Source organism: Aethalodelphis obliquidens, unplaced genomic scaffold, assembly GCF_003676395.1.
Source record: "Aethalodelphis obliquidens isolate GAN/ISIS:26980383/991018 unplaced genomic scaffold, ASM367639v1 scaffold59, whole genome shotgun sequence".
NCBI classification, from domain to species: domain Eukaryota; kingdom Metazoa; phylum Chordata; class Mammalia; order Artiodactyla; family Delphinidae; genus Aethalodelphis; species Aethalodelphis obliquidens.
In genome coordinates this window covers 711981-736300 of record NW_020838003.1, presented here as the reverse complement: position 1 = coordinate 736300, position 24320 = coordinate 711981, and the positions used below count along the sequence as shown (strand labels likewise).

At 38.1% G+C, this 24320-nt stretch overlaps 1 protein-coding gene across 3 annotated transcripts in view; it reads right to left on the bottom strand.

The window, feature by feature from the left end:
• SLC4A4 (solute carrier family 4 member 4) overlaps positions 1–24320 on the bottom strand; it is a 353735-nt gene that overhangs the window by 145251 nt on the left and 184164 nt on the right. For all 3 annotated transcript variants that reach the window (XM_027087718.1, XM_027087719.1, XM_027087720.1), the window contains one exon: positions 8548–8624. In XM_027087718.1, the coding sequence (XP_026943519.1) occupies positions 8548–8624 (77 nt within the window). The remainder of the gene's footprint in view (positions 1–8547; positions 8625–24320) is intronic.

The window sequence follows — 24320 nt, the reverse complement described above, 5'->3', positions numbered from 1 at the left end:
TTCTTTTCACGTTAACTGAGTTGCTAAGCTTTTAGTGGAATGAATCAGAAAGGAGAAACTCAAATCTGACTGGCAAACAGTATTCTAGCAGTGGAGGAGGATTAATTAAAGTGTTTAAAAGACCTAGGACACAAATTGATATAATCTTTTGAGGAGGTAATTGGCAATACATGGTGACCCAGCAATTGCACTTACAAAATTTCTCCTTCAGAAATAATCATGAAAGAATGCAAAAAAAAAAAAAAAAAAAGTTACAATGAGGGCATTTCTTAAAGACCTGTTTGTCTAACTGCAAAGAAATGAAAATAAGTAACTATCTATTAATAGAAGACCATTTAAACAAAATATGATTCATGTATACCATATAGCCTTCAAGGAAAATAAGGTAGATATCCGTGGTATTGTTAGTTTTTTTAAAAATCCAGTTGCAGAACAATATGATCCCATTTGTATTTTATATAAATAAGTATATACATTTTTATGCATAGAAAAAGTCTAGAAGACTACATCAACCTGCTAATAGTATATATTAGTTAATTTAGCTAATAGTATATAATTAGCTAATAGTATATAATAGTTATATTGAGGGTGAGAATTTGTGAACTTTCACTTTCTGTTTTATTCATTTTTCCTTTGTTTGAATTTTTACAGCAATTTTGTATAATTATGAATCAGAAAAAACTAAAGTTTAAAAAACGTCATAGATAATAAAATGTTACTACAGAAAGTAAAGAATGAGTTCATGTTTATAGTTAGAATTATTATAAAGGTTTTTAATCATGCCCTTAGGGTGTTTACCACAGGTGCTGCTGCTTTCCGGTTTGCCACTTCTAAGGGGAAAAAAGTGGTTTTTTTTTTTAAATGAAGTTCTGGTCAGAGGTAGGTAACGTGTGACATGAGAGCAGACATCCATTAAAGATAATTGTTGATGGCATTCTACTACTCTCTGCAATCTATTCTAAGTATATTTATGGCATTGGGATACAGGCAGACTGCTACATACTAGAAAGAGAAAAAAGTGACATCAAACATAAATCATGCTAGATAAGACATGCCATTTAAGACATGTAAACCCTGCAATCCCTTTTGCTAAATGTTGAATACAGAACACCCTGCGGTGCTCCTGGAGTTCGATTTTCCCAGGTACCGGTGAGAGTGTGGCTCAGGACCCCACGGGGCGGCTCTGTCCTCCACCTACACATTCCGATGCCCCTTTTGGAACAATAAGGACTAAGACACTTGTCACTGTTCCTTAGAGAGACCTCTGGTGAGGGTTTCATGAGTCATGACATCAAAAAGAGAACTGCAGGTAACAGATATAATCACTCATAAGCTCAATCTCACTACTCTTGGTGACCTACATCCATTTCTAGTGCATTAAAATATTTTAATTTTTAATAATATTAATTAAATAATTATTAATTCTAACTAATAGTGCATGGAAAATATTTTAACTAGGAAACTCATTTTCTTTCTTACAATACTTCAGTGGAACAGAAGAGCTCCCTTTGCCAACAGGAATGAGGTCTTGACATCTATGTCAAACACATTAAGAAATTGGCTATTGGGTCTGTTTAGCTGTTTAATGCACTGCGGTGCTCATCCAATGTTTAATTATAGGAACAACACCAGATGATCCAAAACATTAGCAAATTCCTCCATCTCATCACACGCTATCCCCAGTGACCTTTTTTCAGTGTAAATCACAACACACAACTCTCCAGGTAGAACTCCTAAAATAGTGTCTCACTGAACACAGAATAAAATTAAAAGGTCCCTCTGGGGCTTCCCGGGTGGCGCAGTGGTTGAGAGTCCGCCTGCCGATGCAGGGGACACGGATTCGTGCCCCGGTCCGGGAGGATCCCACATGCCGCAAAGTGGCCGGGCCCGTGAGCCATGGTCGCTGAGCCTGCGCGTCCAGAGCCTGTGCTCCGCAATGGGAGAGGCCACAACTGTGAGAAGCCCAAGTACCGTGCAAAAAAAAAAAAAAAAAAAAAAAGGTCCCCTGCATGAAAAGGTTACGTGGCCTTATGTACCTCTGCATACCTGCTACCCCTGCTCCTGCTCCAGCCACTCTGGATTTTTTTTCCTTCTTCCTCTGTTATGAACATACCTTATTTATTCCTGTCTCAAGGCTATACTCTTGCTTTTTGTTCAGCCTAGAAACCTCTTCCCCCAGACTGTCTCTTCTCTGGTTAATCTTCTTACCTAAACCAGCTTTCCTGTACCTCTCCACATTATCCTACTGTATTTTCTAAATAACAACTATCATTGTGTAAAATTAACCTATTCATTTGTTTACTTGTTTTTGTTGTTTACTGTCTATCTGTTCCCAAAAGCACGGAAGCTCCTTGAGTCCAAAGATTTATCTGTCTCATTCACCTCTGGAACCCTAGCACTAAGAACGCTTTCTAGCACAGAATATACTCTTTAAATGAATGAATGAATTCAAATCATAGCAGCCTACAGTTATGGGGTGATTTAGAAGTTAACACTTGTTGCAGCTTGTTTTAAATTTTACATGGTTCTAAGTTTTACAAAAGGCTCCTGAAACACCTGAAAATACAAGACAGAGCTTAGATTACCTGAGATAAGTTAGACAGAGCTTAGATTACCTGAGATAAGTTTATCTCCCTTCACTTTCAAGCTGACACAAAACCTGTTTTTAAATGAAGGCTAGTTTTCTGTTCCAGATAAATGGCTTTCACAGGAAGTATATCATTATGAAAATGGTAAAATTCAATGATCGATTTCAACTGAGACCCAGGTCTAAGAACACAGGTTCTTGGAAATCACTATGAGTATCAGTGTTTCTCAAACTCTATTAATAAGTACTGGTTGTGAATTCTTTAAGCATATAGGAGGGCTTCCCTGGTGGCGCAGTGGTTGAGAGTCCACCTGCCGATGCAGGGGACACGGGCTTGTGCCCCGGTCCGGGAAGATCCCACATGCCGTGGAGCGGCTGGGCCCGTGAGCCATGGCCGCTGAGCCTGCGCGTCCGGAGCCTGTGCTCCGCAACGGGAGAGGCCACAACAGTGAGAGGCCTGCGTACCGCAAAAAAAAAAAAAGGAATATGGGAGAGAGCATAAGGTGGGAGGAGGAACCTACAGAAAGTCAAATTTCTTATAGAAAGGGAAAAGGAAGGACAAGGCAGTTTTGTTAATCATCTAAGCAGCAAGCTAACCCCCTTGGAAAGGGGCTCCACAGATAACCACTGCAATGGCTTCACCAGTTCCCATCAAGGACTCCTGGCCAAAGGAAAGCTGTAGCCACTGAACCACAGTTACCAGTTGCAGTCACCAATACTGCAGTGACTAAGGACACCTAACGACTGTAACCTCCTCCTCAACAACATGCCTTTCTTATCAGGTTTTCACAGATGTGATTCCATCTGGATCTTTCCTGACACAGCAGGGTTTCAGCGGGCCCTGAAAAGATGCTAAGGACAAGTATCATAACCTCAGCAAATACGAGCCCTTCTCTGCCACTGCGTCTTCTCTGAGTAATGGAGTGAGACCACTCGGTGACCAATGCCAATCGGAGGGTTTTCTGGCTGAGCTGTGAAAAAGAATAGCAGGTGCTATTGTACTCTTCCATCACTGTGAATATGACATAGCTATGAATGCTAAGGGAAGCTGTATGTGAGCCTCAGGATGAAAATCAAAACGATGGAAAAGTCATCTCAGCTGAATTTAGTTGACTCACTCCTGTATCACACACATGTAAGAAAAGGATTAGGGGGTCGTTCAATCACAAAATGTTTCTTTCTAGATTTCACTGTAAGGTAGTCATGGCTGAGCAGTTTCAAACTTCTACATGGATTACTGATTTCATCCTCTTACTCTCTGACAAAAATATTTAAATTTAGGTCTATCTCTACAAAAGACCAAGATTTCAAAAATAGATATTGAGACAACCAAGTATATTTAAAGATAACAGGCAACAGATAGTGTGAAAAATGATTACCATACACTTTAGAAATTAACCTTAGGCCAAATTCCACCAGGACACCAATGGATAGGTTCTCCGATAAGCTGGCTAAATAACGAGTATCAGGGAAGCGACAACCAGATAAAAAGTTACAAGGTTATATAAGCGCAAATGTCTCTCTAAGAATCTTCAAGGGATTTCTACATTTATTGCATTCACTACAGTCTACAGACTGCAATTTCACTTAAGGTTGGTCATATAATTGTGAGATGGTATTACATTATTGATAATCTTTTTTTTTTTTTTTTGCGGTACGCGGGCCTCTCACTGTTGCGGCCTCTCCCGTTGCGGAGCACAGGCTCCGGACGCGCAGGCTCAGCGGCCATGGCTCACGGGCCCAGCCGCTCCGCGGCATGTGGGATCTTCCCGGACTGGAACATGAACCCGTGTCCCCTGCAACGGCAGGTGGACTCTCAACCACTGTGCCACCAGGGAAGCCCTATTGATAATCTTGAAAAGGAAAAAGAGCCCCTTTAAAAAAGTCATTGTACCACTGAGCACAGTATTTCCTCCAAAGAGTTAAAGCTATGAGGTAAAATAATAAGATTTTCTTATCCTCATAGCTGATTCCATACTCACATGAAAAGTAGAACTAACCCACTGCATTTGATAAGCACCCGTGGCAGTTGTAAATTTTTTCAAGCACAGAAAAGAAATAAAAGGTGATAGAAAAACAAATCAATCTAAGGTAATTGGGGAAGATAACTGGATAAAGAAGAAAAAAAATCCTCCATAGCAACAAAATAGAGGAGATTATTTATGTCCATTTACAAGTAGATGAGCTCCAGATGTATTTTCTAAAAAATCTACTTCTCCCCGGGTGTTTTTTGCTTAATAAATATAACATCCAAGTTGGAATACTGTTGAAGCATTGAATCACCTAAATTTTGGCGATGCTCTTTCTTCTGCTGTTAACTATTTTGAGCTATTTCTCAATAAAGCAGCCGCTACTGAAATCATAAGTACATAGGCTTGGCACAGCCAGAGAGAGAAAGTGCAGTCCACGGATTTGTTTCTTCTGTTTTCCCAAAACAGAATCTTATAAAAAACATGCCCTCGAATTTTGTCACTATGTAGCTGTCAGAAAGAGAAATTCTGCTCCTCTTCATATCTCTGAACATGAAAACCATTTCTTGTGCTACTGGGAAGTTATACAGCTCCAGGAAGTCATGAGGCACCATCGCAACTATTCGAATTGTATCCAGGCAGAATAATCAATCAGAAAACTTCAGTTCCAGTTGGATGGAAGTTTCTTGGGCCAACTTGGAAAAGCATACAGAACAAGTTTGACTACTGCCAAGATCATTTCCAGGACATTGGCTAATTAATTATAAAAGCTTTTTCAAAACAAATTTGAGCCTGGCAACCTTTTTTCCCTACCAGACAGAGAAAAAAACAGGTTAAAAAAGAAAAGCCCCAGTTTATTGTGTGTGTGTGTTTTGTTTTTTTTGCCATGGCTTCATCTTCTTAGCAAGCCCATTTTCTTCTTCTCACCCGAAAATGATCGAGGAGCTTTTGTATTTGAAGTTAATAAAATTGTTAAGTATAGAAACAGGAAATAATTAGTTTGAATTTGTACTCTACCTTTAGTTCTAGAGGAGATGAATGGGTCAATTACAAAGCTTCTCTTCAAACTTTTTGGTGGGAAGCAAAGAATGGAGTTTCTTTCTCTTTGGAGGAATGAAGGGCTCATTGGATGAGCTATGCCTATTGTATTAGATAAATGAAGAAGGACAGTCTCTCTTATAATGATATACTCATCAACTACATTTTCTGGCTTTGAAAACAAAAAGAACAAACCTCCTGAATCAAATCTTCCTGGTTTCATCTTCACATGAACCTTGATGAATATGAGATGTCAGTGACAGGCATCAGAGATTCTGGTTTTAAGGACCACAAAGGCTTTATAGTGTTGACTTAAAAAAATGCACAATGTGAGAGTTGCGAGTTAAGTTTTATCTGGCGCACAATGAGGACTGCAGCCCGGGAGACAGCAGTTTCAGATAACTCTGAGAAACTGCTCCAAGGAGGCAGGGGGAGGAGCCAGGATATATAAGAGTTTTGCAACAAAGGGCAGGCAGTCTGAACGTCACAAGATTATTGTTAATTAAAGAAAACCAGACATCTCAAGTTACGGAATTTAGCACTTTTCTATATATGGGAAGATGCAAGAGTCAGAGCTCACTGAAATCATTCCTTTGATATGCACCTCAGCTATCTGGGGCCAGGATCCTGTTTTTTCACATCCTGAGTTTCCTCAGGACTCACCTTAGGGAGTCTGTTGGCTGCTAGATGGCAGGTGTTCTTTTCAGCCCTGAGCTTCCTCAGGGCTCACCGGCTCACGATGGAGAGCTGCAATCCTTGATGACTGTGACATCCTTTGTTTATTAATATGGCAGGAAATATTCCATTTATAAATATCCCATTCCATTTATAAATATTCCATTTATCAATAGCAAAATCAACACCCTAAATCATAATGTTCTAACCTATTTCTTCTAACACTGGAATCAAAATCTCATGTAATACACATCATAAGTCATCAAATTTCTTCTGCATATGCTCAGATATGAAGACACCCAAGAAGGTAAGAAATTTCTCTCAGCATTTACCAGCGGCAATTGACAAACTCCTGACAAGAACTGTCCCCAGTAAAAGAAGCCTTCCTGAAAAAGTGTCAACCAGATATTCCTGACTCTGCCTTATCCAAGCCCCTGGCAAATCTCACGATCAGAATGTCGTTTGGTAAATGCTGTATGGAGCCAAAATGTACAAAATAGTTTTGAGGAAAATTCTCAACAAGTCCTAGTGGACTGAGGTTTCCCTTTCACTACTGGTATGAACCTGCCAATGAATCCAATATTTAAATGAGCTTCTCAGAAGCCACTGCAATGAGAAGCCCTCGCACCACAACGAAGAGTAGCCCCCACTCGCCGCAACTAGAGAAAGCCCACACGCAGCAACGAAGACCCAATGCAGCCAAAATTAAATAAAATTTAAAAATTTATTTAAAAAAAATAAATTTTAAAAAGGGCTTCCCTGGTGGTGCAGTGGTTGAGAGTCCACCTGCCGATGCAGGGGACACGGGTTCGTGCCCCGGTCCGGGAAGATCCCACATGCCGCGGAGCGGCTAGGCCTGTGAGCCATGGCCGCGGGGCCTGTGCTCCGCAACGGGAGAGGCAACAGCAGTGAGAGGCTCGCGTAACGCAAAAAAAAAAAAAAACAAAAAAAAACCAAAAACACATTTCTTTAAAAATAAAATAAACAATAAAAGTGAATGTAAACTGCCTCCAGGAAGCAATAAATAAATAAATGATCTTCTCCCACAGTATTTCAAGAGGTAGGCCAATGGTAGGGAGGAGAGCTAGCCATATTAGCATTTAAGGTTGGGGGGGGCAGCTGTAAAAGTCAAGAATTAATCTCAGTGCAGAGGTGGAGGTAATTAAGCCAAACCAAAGCAGAGTCTCTCTTCTGGGAAACACATGTAAGTTACGATGAGAAAGATTACACCAGATTTCAGAGAATCTTAAAAGTCGGGATAGTCTGAACTTCACTTGATATAAGCCATTATAAGCTTTTGATCCAGGGGAGAAATATAAGAGCAATGATATGAAAAGTGTATTGAATTGGGAGAAAATGGGGACAGGATTAATTCCCAAGGCTTTTCTAGCAATCTGTTCTGAGATAATGAAGGCCCTACTAGGGTGCTGTTGTTTAGAAGGAGAAGGAAGAAAGAATCCAAAAGCCATTTCACAAGAAAGAACATAATTTCACCTTCCCTGCACTTTTGAGAGTTCACCAAGGTCTAAAAAACCTCTGTCAGTTAAAGAAGAACATTGTTGTAAACAAGGCTTCATTGTCTTAGAAATACATAATTCAGATTTCTTTATTCAGGTAGAATTTTCAACCAATTAGTCCAAATAACTCATTTCATTTTTTAATGTAAAGTGCAAAATTATACCCAGTCACCACTTTCTACTAGTTTCAAGCCCAGATACCCACCCAACTAGGAAAATGGACCAGTTTCTACCATATTCTTTTTAAAAGAAAGCAAATCGAGATTCAAAACCTAATTACTTTTCATTTCAAATAGGTTACTTCCTATATGCTTTAATAGATAAACATACAGCTAACAAGACTGTCATTACCTTTGCCTGAAATATCCCCTCAAAGTTAACAACCGCCAGCATTTCCTAGCCCTTTACAGTTTACCAAACCAGTTTTTTCCACAAATCATCTTATTTAACCATCACAATAAACTTGAGGTAGGAATTAATATTACTATTTTAAAGCTAAGAGAACTGTAGCTCCAAGATTTAAACTGCCCAAGTGAATTCATCTATAAGAGTTGGAGTAGAGACTCTTATCTTCTGAACTTCAAATCCCTTCACACACTGCTTCCCCTTCCCTCAGAGAAAGTGAAAAAAAACAAAACAAAACAATCTACACATGTTGGTTCGTTTTAAGTTAGAGGACCATCATTTCTAATCTTTTCCCAGCATCTTCTAGATATACATTTAGTCTTACATTTCAAAGAAGCAGGAATTCTTTGCTTACCTGGTCCTTCTCTGGTTTATCAGAGATGTCATTCAGACTGGAAGAAGTCAGATTCCTGTGGGCCATGGCTGGGCTACCTGGAAAAACAGAAGTGAACCCTAATTAAAGACTTCTTGTTAACAACACAAAGAGTTTGGTTGTACATTTCATGACCACTAGTAGATGACGATGGGAATGGTGATGATGTTTAAGCTACATTAGGATTCTCCTGAACAGGTTTCCAGAGTTGAAAAGTTAGTTTAGAGCACTAACATGGTTAAATGAAAAATGTATAAAATCCCAAATACTTTCTTTAAGTCTTCTGGCTCCGTTTCATGATAAGTTAAACTTTCAAAGAAATGTGTAAAACAATAAGCATAAAAATAAACTCACTCCTGTTGTTGGTTTGCCTTTTGTTACGGCCCTTTACACACATCCTAATCTACCTATTTCTATTGCCTATAGAGATGGGCTTTTTCCTCATCTCAGTAGAGCCAGCGCCAGGGGAAAAAAAGGCCTGGACCTCCTCTCCCCCAGCCTCTGCAGTCCTTCCTAGGGCACCACTTGCTCTGATCAACCCAAAAAGCCATCTGCACTCCATTCTCTGCCTAACACTTTGATCAAGAATATTTCTCCGTAATGGGCATCTGATCCAGAATCCCCATTCTTTGCCTCAAAGCAGTGTTATCACAGCTCCCCTTATTTCCTGCATTCCCATTTGCCAGACTAAAGTAAGTGTATCCCTTCTTCCCCTTAACACGCCAAACTTCTTATTCAAGTCAAGCGATGGATTTCATCAGGAATACTCCATGGGAACCAAGCTCCCCAGCTGTAAAGCTGCCGCAGGTAAAATCCATTGGCAATCCAGCCAGTGACTTCAGACATGGTTATATGAGAACAGAGAGGAGGGACATCTAGAAGAGGGATAGACCATTTTCAAATAGACTGGTTAATCAACAAAATACTGAGCTTTCATTCTGCAGGTGAACCTGAAATTTCCAGGCTTACTAAGCAAAAGAGTAATTCTTCAAAGCCAGGGTGTTTAACCACCCCCCCCCCCGCCCCCGCAGTGTGCTGAGTAATGGGTTCACCATTTAATCCCCTGTGATCTGACTCAGGCTGGTCTTCACACCAAGAGGACAAGGGTTGAAAAACAAGCATCAAGGTTCGAACACAGCTTCACATTTACTTCCACATAATTCTTTAGATTACAGATTTCCATTCCTTCAGACCAAACCTTCTACACATAATTTTGCAAGAGACTCAAATCTACCCCCTAATAATTTAACGTCTATATAACAGCAGCTCTTTAAATAATATAATTGTCTTTAACTACTAGATCAATTTTCTTGAGTTGGCAAAACAGGATATTTTCCACTCTGCTGCATTTCATTGAGTAAGCATGGCCTAGATCTCTTAAACACTTTACCTGGTAGGATGTTTTATTCTAGGAAAATCTGAGCACAGGGCATTCTTCAAAGGAAAGTAACATGTGAAAAACTGCTTTATGAGCAAAATTAAAAGAAGCTCTTTGAAAGCCACATTCTCTTCTCTGAACCACGTACTAGGTTTCTAGTGTCCACTCAACACAAAAGACACCAAGACACCAGGCCCAAACAAGAATGCCTCCAAATAATGCTGGGCTTGAAACTAAGGAAATGATGAGTACATACAATTTTATACTTTACACTAGAAAATAAAACTAGTCTTTTGGACTAAATGGGTGAAAATTCTACCTGCATGAAAGTCTGAACTAGATATTCTTAGTGCAATGAAGTCTTAGCAAATCCTTAATCATAAGTTAAAAGCAACTTATGTAAATGAGTAGATGAGATTGATTTCTAATTATTAAATCAATTGTACATAAGCAGCAATACTGAAATGAATTTGAAAGCAATTTTTCATTAAGTAATTTAAATTTCCTGGGCAATATTCTAAACTCCCTGATTTGCTTTGGAAATTCTTTATAAATACTACAAAGGTACATTTCAACTCAAGCACTGTCCTAATTGCTGCAAAATATGAATAAGTAGAAGCCAAATGAATAAAGTTTCCATTATAATGGTAATCCTAACTGATGTCACAACTTTTCCAAGAAGCCTCATATACTGTCTCATTTCTCTCATTTCTGAAAGACAGTTATAGGATGGCTATCTATATTTGTACTATATGGGGGAGTAGGGAGGCACAGGGATAAGGAAGTTGCAGGAACCAGATGGGGAAGAGGAGGCCAAGGTTAAGAAACAATCACATCTATTGTTCCTCCCAACCTTATCTGATTCTCATTAATAAAAGTAATATTAACAGCTTCACTGATGTTTAACTTTGTACTACACTGAAAGAATTCAGAAGTCAACACTTTTAGGTAAACCTTAAGCAAGATGATCCGCATTCTTGCATCTTTTCCCATCTCCCTCCCTATCAAACTCTCCACCCCTACCCTGCAACACCCTGAACCAGGGACAAAAGCTTCCCAATGTTCTAAATCAGTGGTGGCCAAAGTGTTGTTCCCAGACCAGCAGTATCAGCATCACCTGAGCACGTGTTAGAAATGTAAATTCTTGGAACTCACCCCAGACCAACTATATCAAACTCTGGGCAAGGGGTCTAGCAAGGTGGGTTTTAACAAACCTTTGAAATGATTTTGAAGCAAGCTAAAGTTGGAGAACCACTGCTCTACATAAATCAGTTATCTTAACCGGAGGCTGTGTCCGGGTCAGAACTGAATTGAAAGAAACATATAACTTGATGTAGCAAGAGAGGTAGCTCTGATAAACTTGTCCTCCTCCAAGCCACTGCTCCAAACTATCATATCTCAAGCAAATCATTAAGTTAGCATCCTTGCCACATAAACACACACAAAAAGATCACACATGGCCCTTCCTCTAAATCCTCGCCTACACAGTCAAATAAATAACTTTGTTAACAGAACTCACTGTTTAATCAGACTTTTCCAGAAACATATCAACCAAATCAAAGAAGACAAGGACAAGATATTACAAACCAGATTATATCTGGGAATCAGAAATTTCCGTGTGGCACTTTAGCAAACCTGGGAAACTTACACAACAGGACCCTAACAATGTTCTACTGTGGATATTTTGCACCTAACAGTCAACAAGACACATTGTCAGGATAAGTCAGTGCTTTCTAGAGTTTTAACCTATGATGTGAACTCATTATACTGCAATCTTGAGTGAGTGGGGGTAGCAGAGGCAAATGTCACCTTGTAACGAAAAGGTGAATACAAGCCTACCCCAAACCATACTACTTATTGTGCAAGTGATGATTCACCTACTCAAAGCTACCACTAATAGGCCTTTTCTATCTAATATCCAGGGTGAATGAACATCTCATAACTGGTCTCGGTCCAAAGGAACTTTGTTTATTTATTTATTATTGTTGAATTTTATTTTTTTATGCAGCAGGTTCTTATTAGTCATCCATTTCATACACATCAGTGTATACATGTCAATCCCAATCTCCCAATTAATCACACCACCATCCCCACCTCACCGCGGCTTTCCCCCCTTGGTGTCCATACGCTTGTTCTCTACGTCTGTGTCTCAATTTCTACCCTGCAAACCAGTTCATCTATATCATTTTTCTAGGTTCCACATATATACGTTAATATACGATGTTTGTTTTCCTCTTCCTGATTTACTTCACTCTGAATGACAGCCTCCAGATCTATCCACGTCTCTACAAATGACCCAATTTCATTCCTTTTTATGGCGGAGTAATATTCCATTGTGTATATATATATACCACATCTTCTTTACCCATTCATTTGTGAATGGGCATTGAGGTTGCTTCCATGTCCTGGCTATTGTAAATAGTGCTGCAATGAATATTTGGGTGCATGTGTCTTTTTGAATTACGGTTTTCTCTGAGTATATGCCCAGTAGTGGGATTGCTGAGTCATATGGTAATTCTATTTTTAGTTTTTTAAGGCACCTCCATACTGTTCTCCATAGTGGCTGTATCAATTTACATTCCCACCAATAGTGCAAGAGGGTTCCCTTTACTCCACACCCTCTCCAGCACTTGTTGTTTGTAGATTTTCTGATGATGCCCATTCTAACTGGTATGAGGTGATACTTCATTGTAGTTTTGATTTGCATTTCTCTAATAATTAGTGCTGTTGAGCAGCTTTTCATGGGCTTCCTGGCCATCTGTATGTCTTCTTTGGAGAAATGTCTATTTAGGTCTTCTGCCCATTTTTGGATCGGGTTGTTTGTTTTTTTAATATTGAGCTGCATGAGCTGTTTATATATTTTGGAGATTAATCCTTTGTCCCTTGATTCATTTGTAAATATTTTCTCCCATTCTGAGGGTTGTCTTTTCATCTTGTTTGTAGTTTCCTTTGCTGTGCAAAAGCTTTTAAGTTTCATTAGGTCCCATTTGTTCATTTTTCTTCTTATTTCCATTACTCTAGAAGGTGGATCCAAAAAGATCTTGCTGTGATTTATGTCAAACAGTGTTCTTCCTATGTTTTCCTCTAAGAGTTACATAGTGTCTGGTCTTACATTTAGGTCTTTAATCATTTTGAGTTTATTTTTGTGTATGGTGTTAGGGAGTGTTCTAATTTCATTCTTTTACATGGAGCTGTCCAGTTTTCCCAGCACCACTTATTGAAGACACTGTCTTTTCTCCATTGTATATCCTTGCCTCCTTTGTCATAGATTAGTTCACCATAGGTGCATGGGTTTATCTCTGGGCTTTCTATCCTGTGCCACTGATCTATATTTGTTTTTGTGCCAGTACCATATTGTCTTGATTACTGTAGCTTTGTAGTATAGCCTGAAGTCAGGGAGTCTGATTCCTCCAGCTCCGTTTTTTTCCCTCACGACTGCTTTGGCTATTCGGGGTCTTTTGTGTCTCCACACAAATTTTAAGATTTTTTGTTCTAGTTCCGTAAAAAATGCCACTGGTAATTTGATAGGGATTGCATTGAATCTGTAGATTGCTTTGGGTAGTAGAGTCATTTTCACAATATTGATTCTTCCAATCCAAGAACATGGTATATCTCTCCAACTGTTTGTATCATCTTTAATTTCTTTCATCAGTGTCTTAGAGTTTTCTGCATACAGGTCTTTTGTCTCCCTAGATAGGTTTATTCCTAGGTATGTTATTCTTTTTGTTGCAATGGTAAATGGGAGTGTTTCCTTAATTTCTCTTTCAGATTTTTCATCATTAGTGTATAGGAATGCAAGAGATTTCTGTGCATTAATTTTGTATCCTGCTACTTTACCAAATTCATTGATTAGCTCTAGTAGTTTTCTGGTGGCATCTTTAGGATTCTCTATGAATAGTATCATGTCATCTGCAAACAGTGACAGTTTTACTTCTTCTTTTCCAATTTGGATTCCTTTTATTTCTTTTTCTTCCCTGATTGCCATGGCTAGGACTTCCAAAACTATGTTGAATAAGAGTGGTGAGAGTGGACATCCTTGTCTTGTTCCTGATCTTAGAGGAAATGCTTTCAGTTTTTCACCATTGAGAATGATGTTTGTTGTGGGTTTGTCATATATGGCCTTTATTATGTTGAGGTAGGTTCCCCCTATGCCCACTTTCTGGAGAGTTCTTATCATGAATGGGTATTGAGTTTTGTCAAAAGCTTTTTCTGTATCTATTGAGATGATCATATGGTTTTTATTCTTCAATTTGTTAATATGGTGTAGCACATTGATTGATTTGCGTATACTGAAAAAATCCTTGCATCCCTGGGATAAATCCCACTTGATCATGGTGTATGATCCCTTTAATGTGTTGTTGGATTCTGTTTGCTAGTATTTTGTAGACGATTTTTACATCTATATTCATGAGTGATATTGGTTTGTAATTTGTTTTGTAGTATCTTTGTCTGGTTTTGGTATCAGGGTGATGGTGGCCAAATAGAATGAGTTTGGGAGTGCTCCTTCCTCTGCAATTTTTTGGAAGAGTTTGAGAAGGATGGGTGTTAGCTCTTCTCTAAATGTTTGATAGAATTCACCTGTGAAGCCATCTGGTCCTGGACGTTTGTTTGTTGGAAGATTTTTAATCACAGTTTCAATTTCAGTACTTGTGACTGGTCTGTTCATATTTTCTCTTTCTTCCTGGTTCAGTCTTGGAAGGTTATACCTTTCTAAGAATTTGTCCATTTCTTCCAGGTTGTCCATTTTATCAGTATAGAGTTCTTGTAGTAGTCTCTTAGGATGCTTTGTATTTCTGCGGTGTCTGTTGTAACTTATCCTTTTTCATTTTTTATTGATTTGAGTCCTATCCCTCTTTTTCTTGATGTGGCTGGCTAATGGTTTATCAATTTTGCTTATCTTCTCAAAGAACCAGTTTTTAGTTTTACTGATCTTTGCTCCTATTTTCTTTGTTTCTATTTCATTTATTTCTGCTCTGATCTTTATGATTTCTTTCCTTCTGCTAACTTTGGTTTTTGTTTGTTCTTCTTTCTCTAGTTCCTTTAGGTGTAAGGTTAGATTGTTTAGTTGAGCTGTTTGTCGTTTCTTGAAGTAGGCTTGTATAGCTATAAACTTCCCTCTTAGAACTGCTTTTGCTGCATCCCACAGGTTTTGGATCATCGAGTTTTCATTGTCATTTGTCTCTAGGTATTTTTTTATTTCCTCTTTGATTTTTTCAGTGATCTCTTGGTTATTTAATAACGTATTGTTTAGCCTCCATGTGTTTGTGTCTTTTAGGTTTTTTTCCTTGTAACTGATTTCTAACCTCATAGCATTGTGGTCAGAAAAGATGCTTGATATAATTTCAATTTTCTTAAATTTACTGAGGCTTGATTTGTGACCCAAGATGTGGTCTATCCTGGAGAATGTTCCATGCACACTTGAGAAGAAAGTGTAATGTGCTGTTTTGGGATGGAATGTCCTATAAATATTAATTAAATCTCTCTGGTCTATTGTGTCATTTAAAGCTTGTGTTTCCTTATTAATTTTCTGTTTGGATGATCTGTCCATTGGTGTAAGTGAGATGTTAAAGTCCCCCACTATTATTGCGTTACTGTTGACTTCCTCTTTTAGAGCTGTTAGCAGTTGCCTTATGTATTGAGGTGCTCCTATGTTGGGTGCATATATCTTTATAATTGTTATATCTTCTTCCTGGATTTATCCCTTGATCATTATGTAGTGTCCTTCCTTGTCTCTTGTAACATTCTTTATTTTAAAGTCTATTTTATCTGATATGAGTATTGCTACTCCAGCTTTCTTTTGATTTCCATTTGCATGGAATATCTTTTTCCATGCCCTCACTTTCAGTCTGTATGTGTCCCTAGGTCTGAAGTGGGTCTCTTGTAGACAGCATATATATGGGTCCTGTTTTGTATCCATTTAGCAAGCCTGTGTCTTTTGGTTGGAGCATTTAATCCATTCACATTTAAGGTAATTATTGATATGTATGTTCCGATTACCATTTTCTTAATTGTTTTGGGTTTGTTTTTGCAGGTCCTTTTCTTCTCTTGTGTTTTCCACTTAGAGAAGTTTCTTTAGCATTTGTTGTAGAGCTGTTTTGGTGGTGCTGAATTCTCTTAGCTTTTGCTTATCTGTAAAGCTTTTGATTTCTCCATCGAATCTGAATGAGATCCTTGCTAGGTAGAGTAATCTTTGTTGTAGGTTCTTCCCTTTCATCACTTTAAATATGTCATGCCACTCCCTTCTGGCTTGTAGAGTTTCTGCTGAGAAATCAGCTGTTAACCTTATGAGAGGTTCTTTGTATGTTATTAGTCATTTTTCCCTTGCTGCTTTCAATAATTTTTCGTTGTCTTTGATTTTTGCCAATTTGCTTACTATGTGTCTCGGCGTGTTTCTCCTTGGGCTTATCCTGTATGGGACTCTCTGTGCTTCCTGGACTTGGGTGGCTATTTTCTTTCCCATGTTACGGAAGTTTTCAACTATAAACTCTTCAGATATTTTCTTGGGTCCTTTCTCTCTCTCTCCTCCTTCTGCGACCCCTATAATGTGAATGTTGTTGCGTTCAATGTTGTCCCAGAGGTCTCTTAGGCTGTCTTCATTTCTTTTCATTCTTTTTTCTTTATTCTGTTCCACAGCAGTGAATTCCACCATTCTGTATTCAAGGTCACTTACCCATTCTTCTGCCTCAGTTATTCTGCTATTGATTCCTTCTAGTGTAGTTTTCATTTAAGTTATTGTATTGTTCATCTCTGTTTGTTTGTTTTTTAATTCTTCTAGGTCTTTCTTAAACATTTATTGCATCTTCTCAGTCTTTGCCTCCATTCTTTTTCCAAGGTTCAGGATCATCTTCACTATCATTATTCTGAATTCTTTTTCTGGAAAGTTTCCTATCTCCACTTCATTTATTTGTTTTTCTGGGGGTTTTATCTTGTTCCTTCATCTGGTACATAGCCCTCTGCCTTTTCATCTTGTCTATCTTTCTGTGAATGTGGTTTCTGTTCCACAGGCTGCAGGATTGTTGTTCTTCTTGCTTCTGCTGTCTGCCCTCTGGTGGATGAGGCTATGGAAGAGGCTTGTGCAAGTTTCCTGATGGGAGGGACTGGTAGTGGGTAGAGCTGGGTGTTGCTCTGGTGAGTAGAGCTCAGTAAAACTTTAATCTGCTTGTCTGCTGATGGGTGGGGCTGGGTTCCCTCCCTGTTGGTTGTTTGGCCTGAAGTGACCCAACACTGGAGCCTGCCTGAGCTCTTTGGTGGGGCTATTGGTGGACTTTGGGAGGGTTCACACCAAGGAGTACTTCCCAGAACTTCTACTGCCAATGTCCTTGTTCTCACAGTGAGACACAACCACACCCCCGCCTCTGCAGGAGACCCTCCAACACTAGCAGGTACGTCTGGTTCAGTCTCCCATGGGGTCACTGTTCCTTCCCCTTGGTCCTGATGCGCACACTACTTTGTGTGTGCCCTCCAAGAGTGGAGTCTTTATTTCCCCTGTCCTGTCAAAGTCCTGCAATCAAATCCCGCTAGCCTTCAAAGTCTGATTCTCTGGGAATTCCTCCTCCCGTTGCCGGACCCCCAGGCTGGGAAGCCTGACGTGGGGCTCAGAACCTTCACTCCAGTGGGTGGACTTCTGTGGTATAAGTGTTCTCCAGTTTGTGAGTCACCCACCCAGCAGTTATGGGATTTGATTTTATTGTGATTGTGCCCCTCCTACCGTTTCATTGTGGCTTCTCCTTTGTCTTTGGATGTGGGGTATCTTTTTTGGTGAGTTCCAGTGTCTTCCAGTCAATGACTGTTCAGCAGTTAGTTGTGATTCCGGTGCTCTCATAAGAGGGAATGAGAGCACGTCCTTCTACTCCACCATTTTGAACCAATCTCGAAACTTTGTTTCTTTAAATTTTATTTTTATAAAAAGAAGAAAAAGAAGAAGAACCAGCCTCGAGTGTATAATCATAATTAATTTCTATATCACTGTATTCTGGCCATAAGAAAAAGAAAGATTTTGAGAAGTACATTTTCAAGCAGTTTCACACAATCAAAAACAATTTCATTTTCAAAGTACCCACTTGGCAGGTACATACTGTCTTCTATAAACATTAATTGCATTCTGTACTAAGTTTGAAAATCATTGCTATTCTTTAGCACACATGTAGCAATTCATAAAGTCCTTTGCAATTGTATCTATTATATACAATAAAAGGAGTGAGGAGAATGTACAGCATAGAAAGGTGATGATACTTGTATGTGTACATATTGGGTAAAAATGTAAACATGTATGCCATGCAATGCACATAAACTGACCCCCCATATCATACCCTTATAATAAGCCTATACAATATATTCTCTGTACCCCCACTGACTCATTGATACTCTTTTCCCCCTTTGTTGACATAACAAATCTACTAGAAAATGTGTATACCTAAGATTAAGGGTCAACTCATCTTTTTGAGTATAAGTACGTTAACTTACATTATCTTACTTAATCCTCACATAAACACTTTGAGATTAGTATTATTATTACCACTTTATACATAAAATGAACTTCAAGGAGGTTAAGTTCATGATCACACAGCAAGTGGTAAAACTGTAATTTCAATCTGTATCTCATAATACCAATCCCATTACCTCTGGGGGGGTGTGGGTCTCTCTCTGTTATTTACATAAATAAACATACAAACATCATCATTTCTAATGAAGAGAAAATATAATGTATAACCGAAAAGAATATATTCTATTTCCATGCCAATTACATGCAATATAAAACCACCAAGGATGCTTAAGGCAGAAATGTTCTTGGTTTCCAATTTAGCTGTTCCCAAAGATGGAGTTTGCATATCTTTACTTTTTCATTTTCATAAAGAAAAGGAGAAAAAGATTGAACTCAGCTAATCTGCTTGCCAGAGTGATTAAATAGTAGCCCCAAACCACAGCTCTGTGACAAAGAAGAAAGGATGCTAAAAGCAATAGCAAAGTAATTATAAAAGCAATAATGCCACATGCTTCTGAATGTCCTAATTCATAGTCATAGCCAAGGTGTCTGTAAAATTCCACAATGTACATACAGCCAATTCTCCATTATTTCCATATTAGTTTTGTACCTTTCAAGGTACTCCAACTGCAATTTCTTCCAATTTCAACCACGAAAAACAGGAATATAATGCAACAAGGAGAATAAATCACTTGGGATACTCACAATGAGTTTGACTGAGAAAGTCTAGAAGGAATGGCTGGGATAAGCTTGCATTTTGTCAGATCAGTTTCCTAGTCTTCCATAGCAACAGACCATCAAGAGCTGTCCCCACCAAAAATAATTTAAAAATAAGCATGTCATCAAGACCTCCAACCCAGTGTCATTGCCCACCTCTAAATAAAATACAGAAATATTTAAAATATAAATATTAGGGGGCTTCCCTGGTGGTGCAGTGGTTGAGAGTCCACCTGCCGATGCAGGGGACAAGGGTTCGTGCCCCAGTCCGGGAGGATCCCACATGCCGCGGAGCGGCTGGGCCCGTGAGCCATGGCCGCTGAGCCTGCGCGTCCGGAGCCTGTGCTCCGCAACGGGAGAGGCCACAGCAGTGAGAGGCCCGCGTACCGGAAAAAAAAATATATAAATATATATAAAAAAATATATATATATATATATATATATATTAGACTAAGGAAAGTTTAAAATATTACCAGAAAGAGCTCTTTGAAAGAATTTCATAACTAACAGAAAATCAGTTTGGATATTTTCGCTTGTACAATTTTTAATTATTTTGTTTTATTTAGAGGATTTCTGTTGTTTGTTTGTTCATAATTTAATATAATATAAACTCCAAGAGTCCAGAGCCAAGGCCCTTGGTTTGTGTTGCTCACAGTTATAGCCTCAGAGCTTGGCACTAGTGGCACTTAATAAATATTTGTGAATGAATGAATAATAGCAACTGGGTATCATTTTACTTCCATTTGGAGTTACTACTATAAACACTACTGTTCAAACTCTATTTCCTATGGAGGGAGATGCTGTGTGCACACTCCAAGAAACTTTAGACTTGGAAAGCCTTAGAGTAAATAAGGAAGAAGTTTGTAGCTGGCCCAGAACTAACAGAATGGAAAGGCCCTGCCAAACTGGGTAACAGCCTGTCAGTCAGTCAGCAGTGGGAACAGAGGTAAGAAGCAATGAAAGGGAGAATAGGAAACCCCGTGTGCAAGAAGAATCAGATGAGAATGAGAGGAGAAATACGAGAAGGTGTCACGACCTCACTGAAAGGAAAGGAGAGGCTTGGGAAGAGAAAAGTCTGGGGGAACAGAAATAACTCAAAGAAAGTGATCAGCTTGGAAAGTAAAGCAAATTTGGAGAAAGGAAGAATACATCAAAAGATCCAGATAACTATCAAAGTAGTTGGGTCAAGCTCTAATCAAAAGCTGAAGTCATCCCTAATATATGGGGTAAGGATGATGGAGAAGACATCCTTATAGTGAGAGCTGGAAGTGTGCAGAGGCCAGACCAGAGCAGAGCAAACACAAAGACTATTCTCTTTCTTAAAGACCATTCTCTATTATTTTGAGACCTCTGCTGTCCACGTGGCCCTTTGTAATCTACCCATCCTCAACTTCCTTGATCCTATTCTCTCCTGTTTTTGAATTTTCTGAACTACTCTGTGGACTTTTCCCAAGATTCAACGTTAGGTCTTAGACATCTCAATGTCAAATACGCAACATTCATCTCTTATAAGTCTTTTCAAATTTCAACCATCAAAAGCAAAATGCTCTAACCCTGGTGACTTCCATTCTAATAATATTGCACATGATATTTAATTTTTATTATGATCTAAAATAGGAGTTTAATTTTTAAAAGGCATTTCATTCCCTTTCTGTGCACACACAACACACACATACACATACACATAACATTTTAAAAATCTCTACTCAGCTGAGGAAAAAAGTTCAGAAACAAACAAGGACTAGAAAATTTATTAAAATAGGAAAGTCCCCATAAAGGACTTCAGGGAATCTGTGGTCCTTGTGATCACATACAGTATTTGTAACTCTTTGTGTGTCACCTGTGCACGCACACACGCACAATATAATACTATGAACCAAAAGTTATTCTGTCTAAAGAATATAGGTGGAAGTACATAAAATAATTTTTGACCTTATCTCATGAAAATAGAAAAAGAAAAGAACAATGCCATCGCAAGACTATGCTAGTCAGTAAAAGGGTAAGTGAGAAAGACTGATATAAGATTATGACAGAACAAAACAAACATCTCACTGTCTTCATTCCAAAAAGGCATTGAACCAAAGTGATTTTACTAAATGCCCTTAGGCCAAGTTGAGGAATTTCAATAGGTCCCCGCAGCCACATCATTCCAAGCATAGGTACCAGTGTCTGATTTCCTAATTTGGGCCTACTCTCTTGAATCTATATGTTAATACCAGATCCAAGATATAGTAAAATTTCACTAAGTCAGATTAATGGAGAAATTCTCTGAATTGATGAAATGTCTAAATTTAAAACAATTTAAGAAGGCTACCAGTTCAACTAAGTATATAACTTGGCAAATGAGTTTATCCCTCTCCCTTCCTAGATACTTTTAAAACAATAGGTTAAAAAGTAGTGAAAACCAAAAAGTATAAAACCATATCAATTAAAAGAACTGGTAGAAGAACAACAGAGACAAGAGATTTCAAAAACTTTCTAGAAGAAAAAGAACAGATAAGAGTATTAGACCCTGATACTATTTGCACTATATAGAAATGGCAGTGTAAAATACACACAGAAAGGTATGGAGTCAAAAAAGGGGTCTTCCATGCAAAACCCTGAAGAAGTGCCACACTGGAAGAGACCAAGTACAATGGAGGCCCAAGTAAGATGCAAGCGAAAACGGATGAGTTCTTGGAAAGTCAATACGCCAAAAGTTTACTACGACCCCAGTGGGCAGCACACCCAGCAGCTGAGGCACCACAGGGCTCTCTGCTGCAGAGAGATTCAGAAAAGACCGGGCAATCAGTGCAGGAGTTTGCACCTCACAGCAAAGTCTTCTGAACTCTAGAATTTAGGGGACACCTCAGGATGACGTTTCCTGCTCAATCTAAAACAAATCCTCTTACTTAAATACAAATGGACAATTGAGAATCATCAGACGTTTAAGAGAGGAAGCCCAAGACTAAAACACACACACCCACACAAAACCAAAACACCACAACTTCAGTAAAAGAATTACAATTTAGAACATTTAAATAAAAATTCTTACTGGTTTGTGAGAGATCTGACAAGATATTATATCCATAAAACATGGATAGGATGTTAAGAAAAACAGAACAAGGAAAATGCTTTCGAGTTATACTTTTAAAGACTATATATGATTGCAACATATGTATATATACATGGGTTAGAAAATAAAATCAAGCAAATCTTCCAAAGAAGTAATGGTCGAGGGGGAAAAGATCCAAAAAATATGAGATAAAAGATCAGAGGAGGATCAATCCATAAGGCCAATTAGGAGGGCTATTAAGAGTTCTACTAAGCCAGAAGAAGGAAAATGAAAAACAGAATATTATTAAACAGAATATCCTACAACTAAATAAAGGACATATTTCTTCACATCACAAGGGTCCCTATGGAAAAATAAACAAAACAAACCACACACTCACAAAATCCAGCCCTGTATGTAAATGAATCATTACAACACTTCACAACACCAAGAACGAAGAGACTACCCTAAAATTTCCTATCTAGGGAGAAAAGCAGTAAGAATTGCACTTTGGAATTCTCTTAAGCAACACAAAACGGAAGAAGAGAATGGAATTATGCTTTCAAAGTTCTGGAAGAAAAATTATTTTCAACCTACATTACTATACTCATCCAAACTATCAATCAAGTGTAAAAAACAATAAGGAAACTTTTGGCCAAAAAAAAAACCCTAAAAAATGTCAACCTTTATATGTCCTTTCATACAAAGTCACTTGAAATGCAATTTGGAAAAATGAAAAAATAAACTAAGAAAAAGAGATACATGGTCTCCAACTCAGGAGAGCAATGAAAGTAAATGCCAGAAGAGCAGCTGTGCAGCAGGTCTGGGGGCAATGGTGTCTTATGGAGCAGAAGGGTAATGTAGGATAGAGAGGAGACAGCAAGGAGGGAGGGACCTGTGAGAAGGAAGTATCTACAGGGTTTATTAGTGCCATTGACGTATTGAAAGAGCTTGGGAATACAGGAACAATAGGTAATTTGAAAAAAAAATGCAATTTAAAACTCCAGGTTAAAAAAAAAACTGTACAAGACAGAAAATGTAATTATAACCCATGATATAGCTTTAAATTATTTTCATATTGTCATAATAATATAAATATTATTTATGAATTTCTGACTTTAGATTCAACTGATAAAGCACAGAATGTATTTCTAGTTAACAAGGATGTAAATCTAACCAATATTTACAATAAATTGAAGTACCAGTGACAGAAATCTGAAAGTAAAATTGGTGAGGAGAGGGCCAAGGAAGGGTAGGGAAGCCAATATCCTTTTCTGACAAGGTAAGAAGTCAAAAGATTCTGTCCATACTTGCTACAAAAAGAAATAAAACTTAGATTTATTACCTAAAATTGCAAATGTAATTAATAATGGAACTAAGAATAACGACACAAATGTACTTGGAGGAAGGAAAAGTGTTTGTAGAAAATAAGTAAAATCTTTTCTAGCAAAGAAAAAATTAATAGGAAACATCTAAGACTGATAAATCAGAAAAAGCAAAATAAACCAATTATATGAAGATAACCATGCCAAAACTAAAAGAAAAAAATAGAAACAACTTAAAGGGTTAAAGGTGACTGCTACAAGGGCAGGTCTGGGAACAAGGAAGATGAAGCAAAGGAGTTTCTTTTTCATTAGAAGTCCTCTGTGCTCTTCAATTTCATAATCATTTGCACACAGCACTTTAGTAAAAAACATAATACATATGTCTATTTATCATATGATAATGTTAATTAAATCTACTTTTATTATTTTGAAGTACCTGAGATTAAGTTGAAACATTACTGACTAGTAGACAATCTTGGGAATTTTAATTAAATCAAATTTTTAATATAAACATGGAGATCAAGATTTTTTTAAGAGTTTAAAATCAATTTTTGAGTAGTTTTAACATGCTCCATGAAATAATATTTACACTATTTTTTTTTTTTTAATGATGGCAAGGAAAATCTTCCTGAAGGCTCTGTCTGATTATCAAAGATTCATCTCAATAGCTTTAGTCAACAAAAACCCTTATATCAAAAAGTCTATGCAGGGGAAAAAATAGTATGTGCAGAAAAGCAAGCTATTTAACATAGTCCTGCATCTGCAGCGAAATAAATATATAGATATGAATGTTGCTATCAATGTTGATACAGATATAGT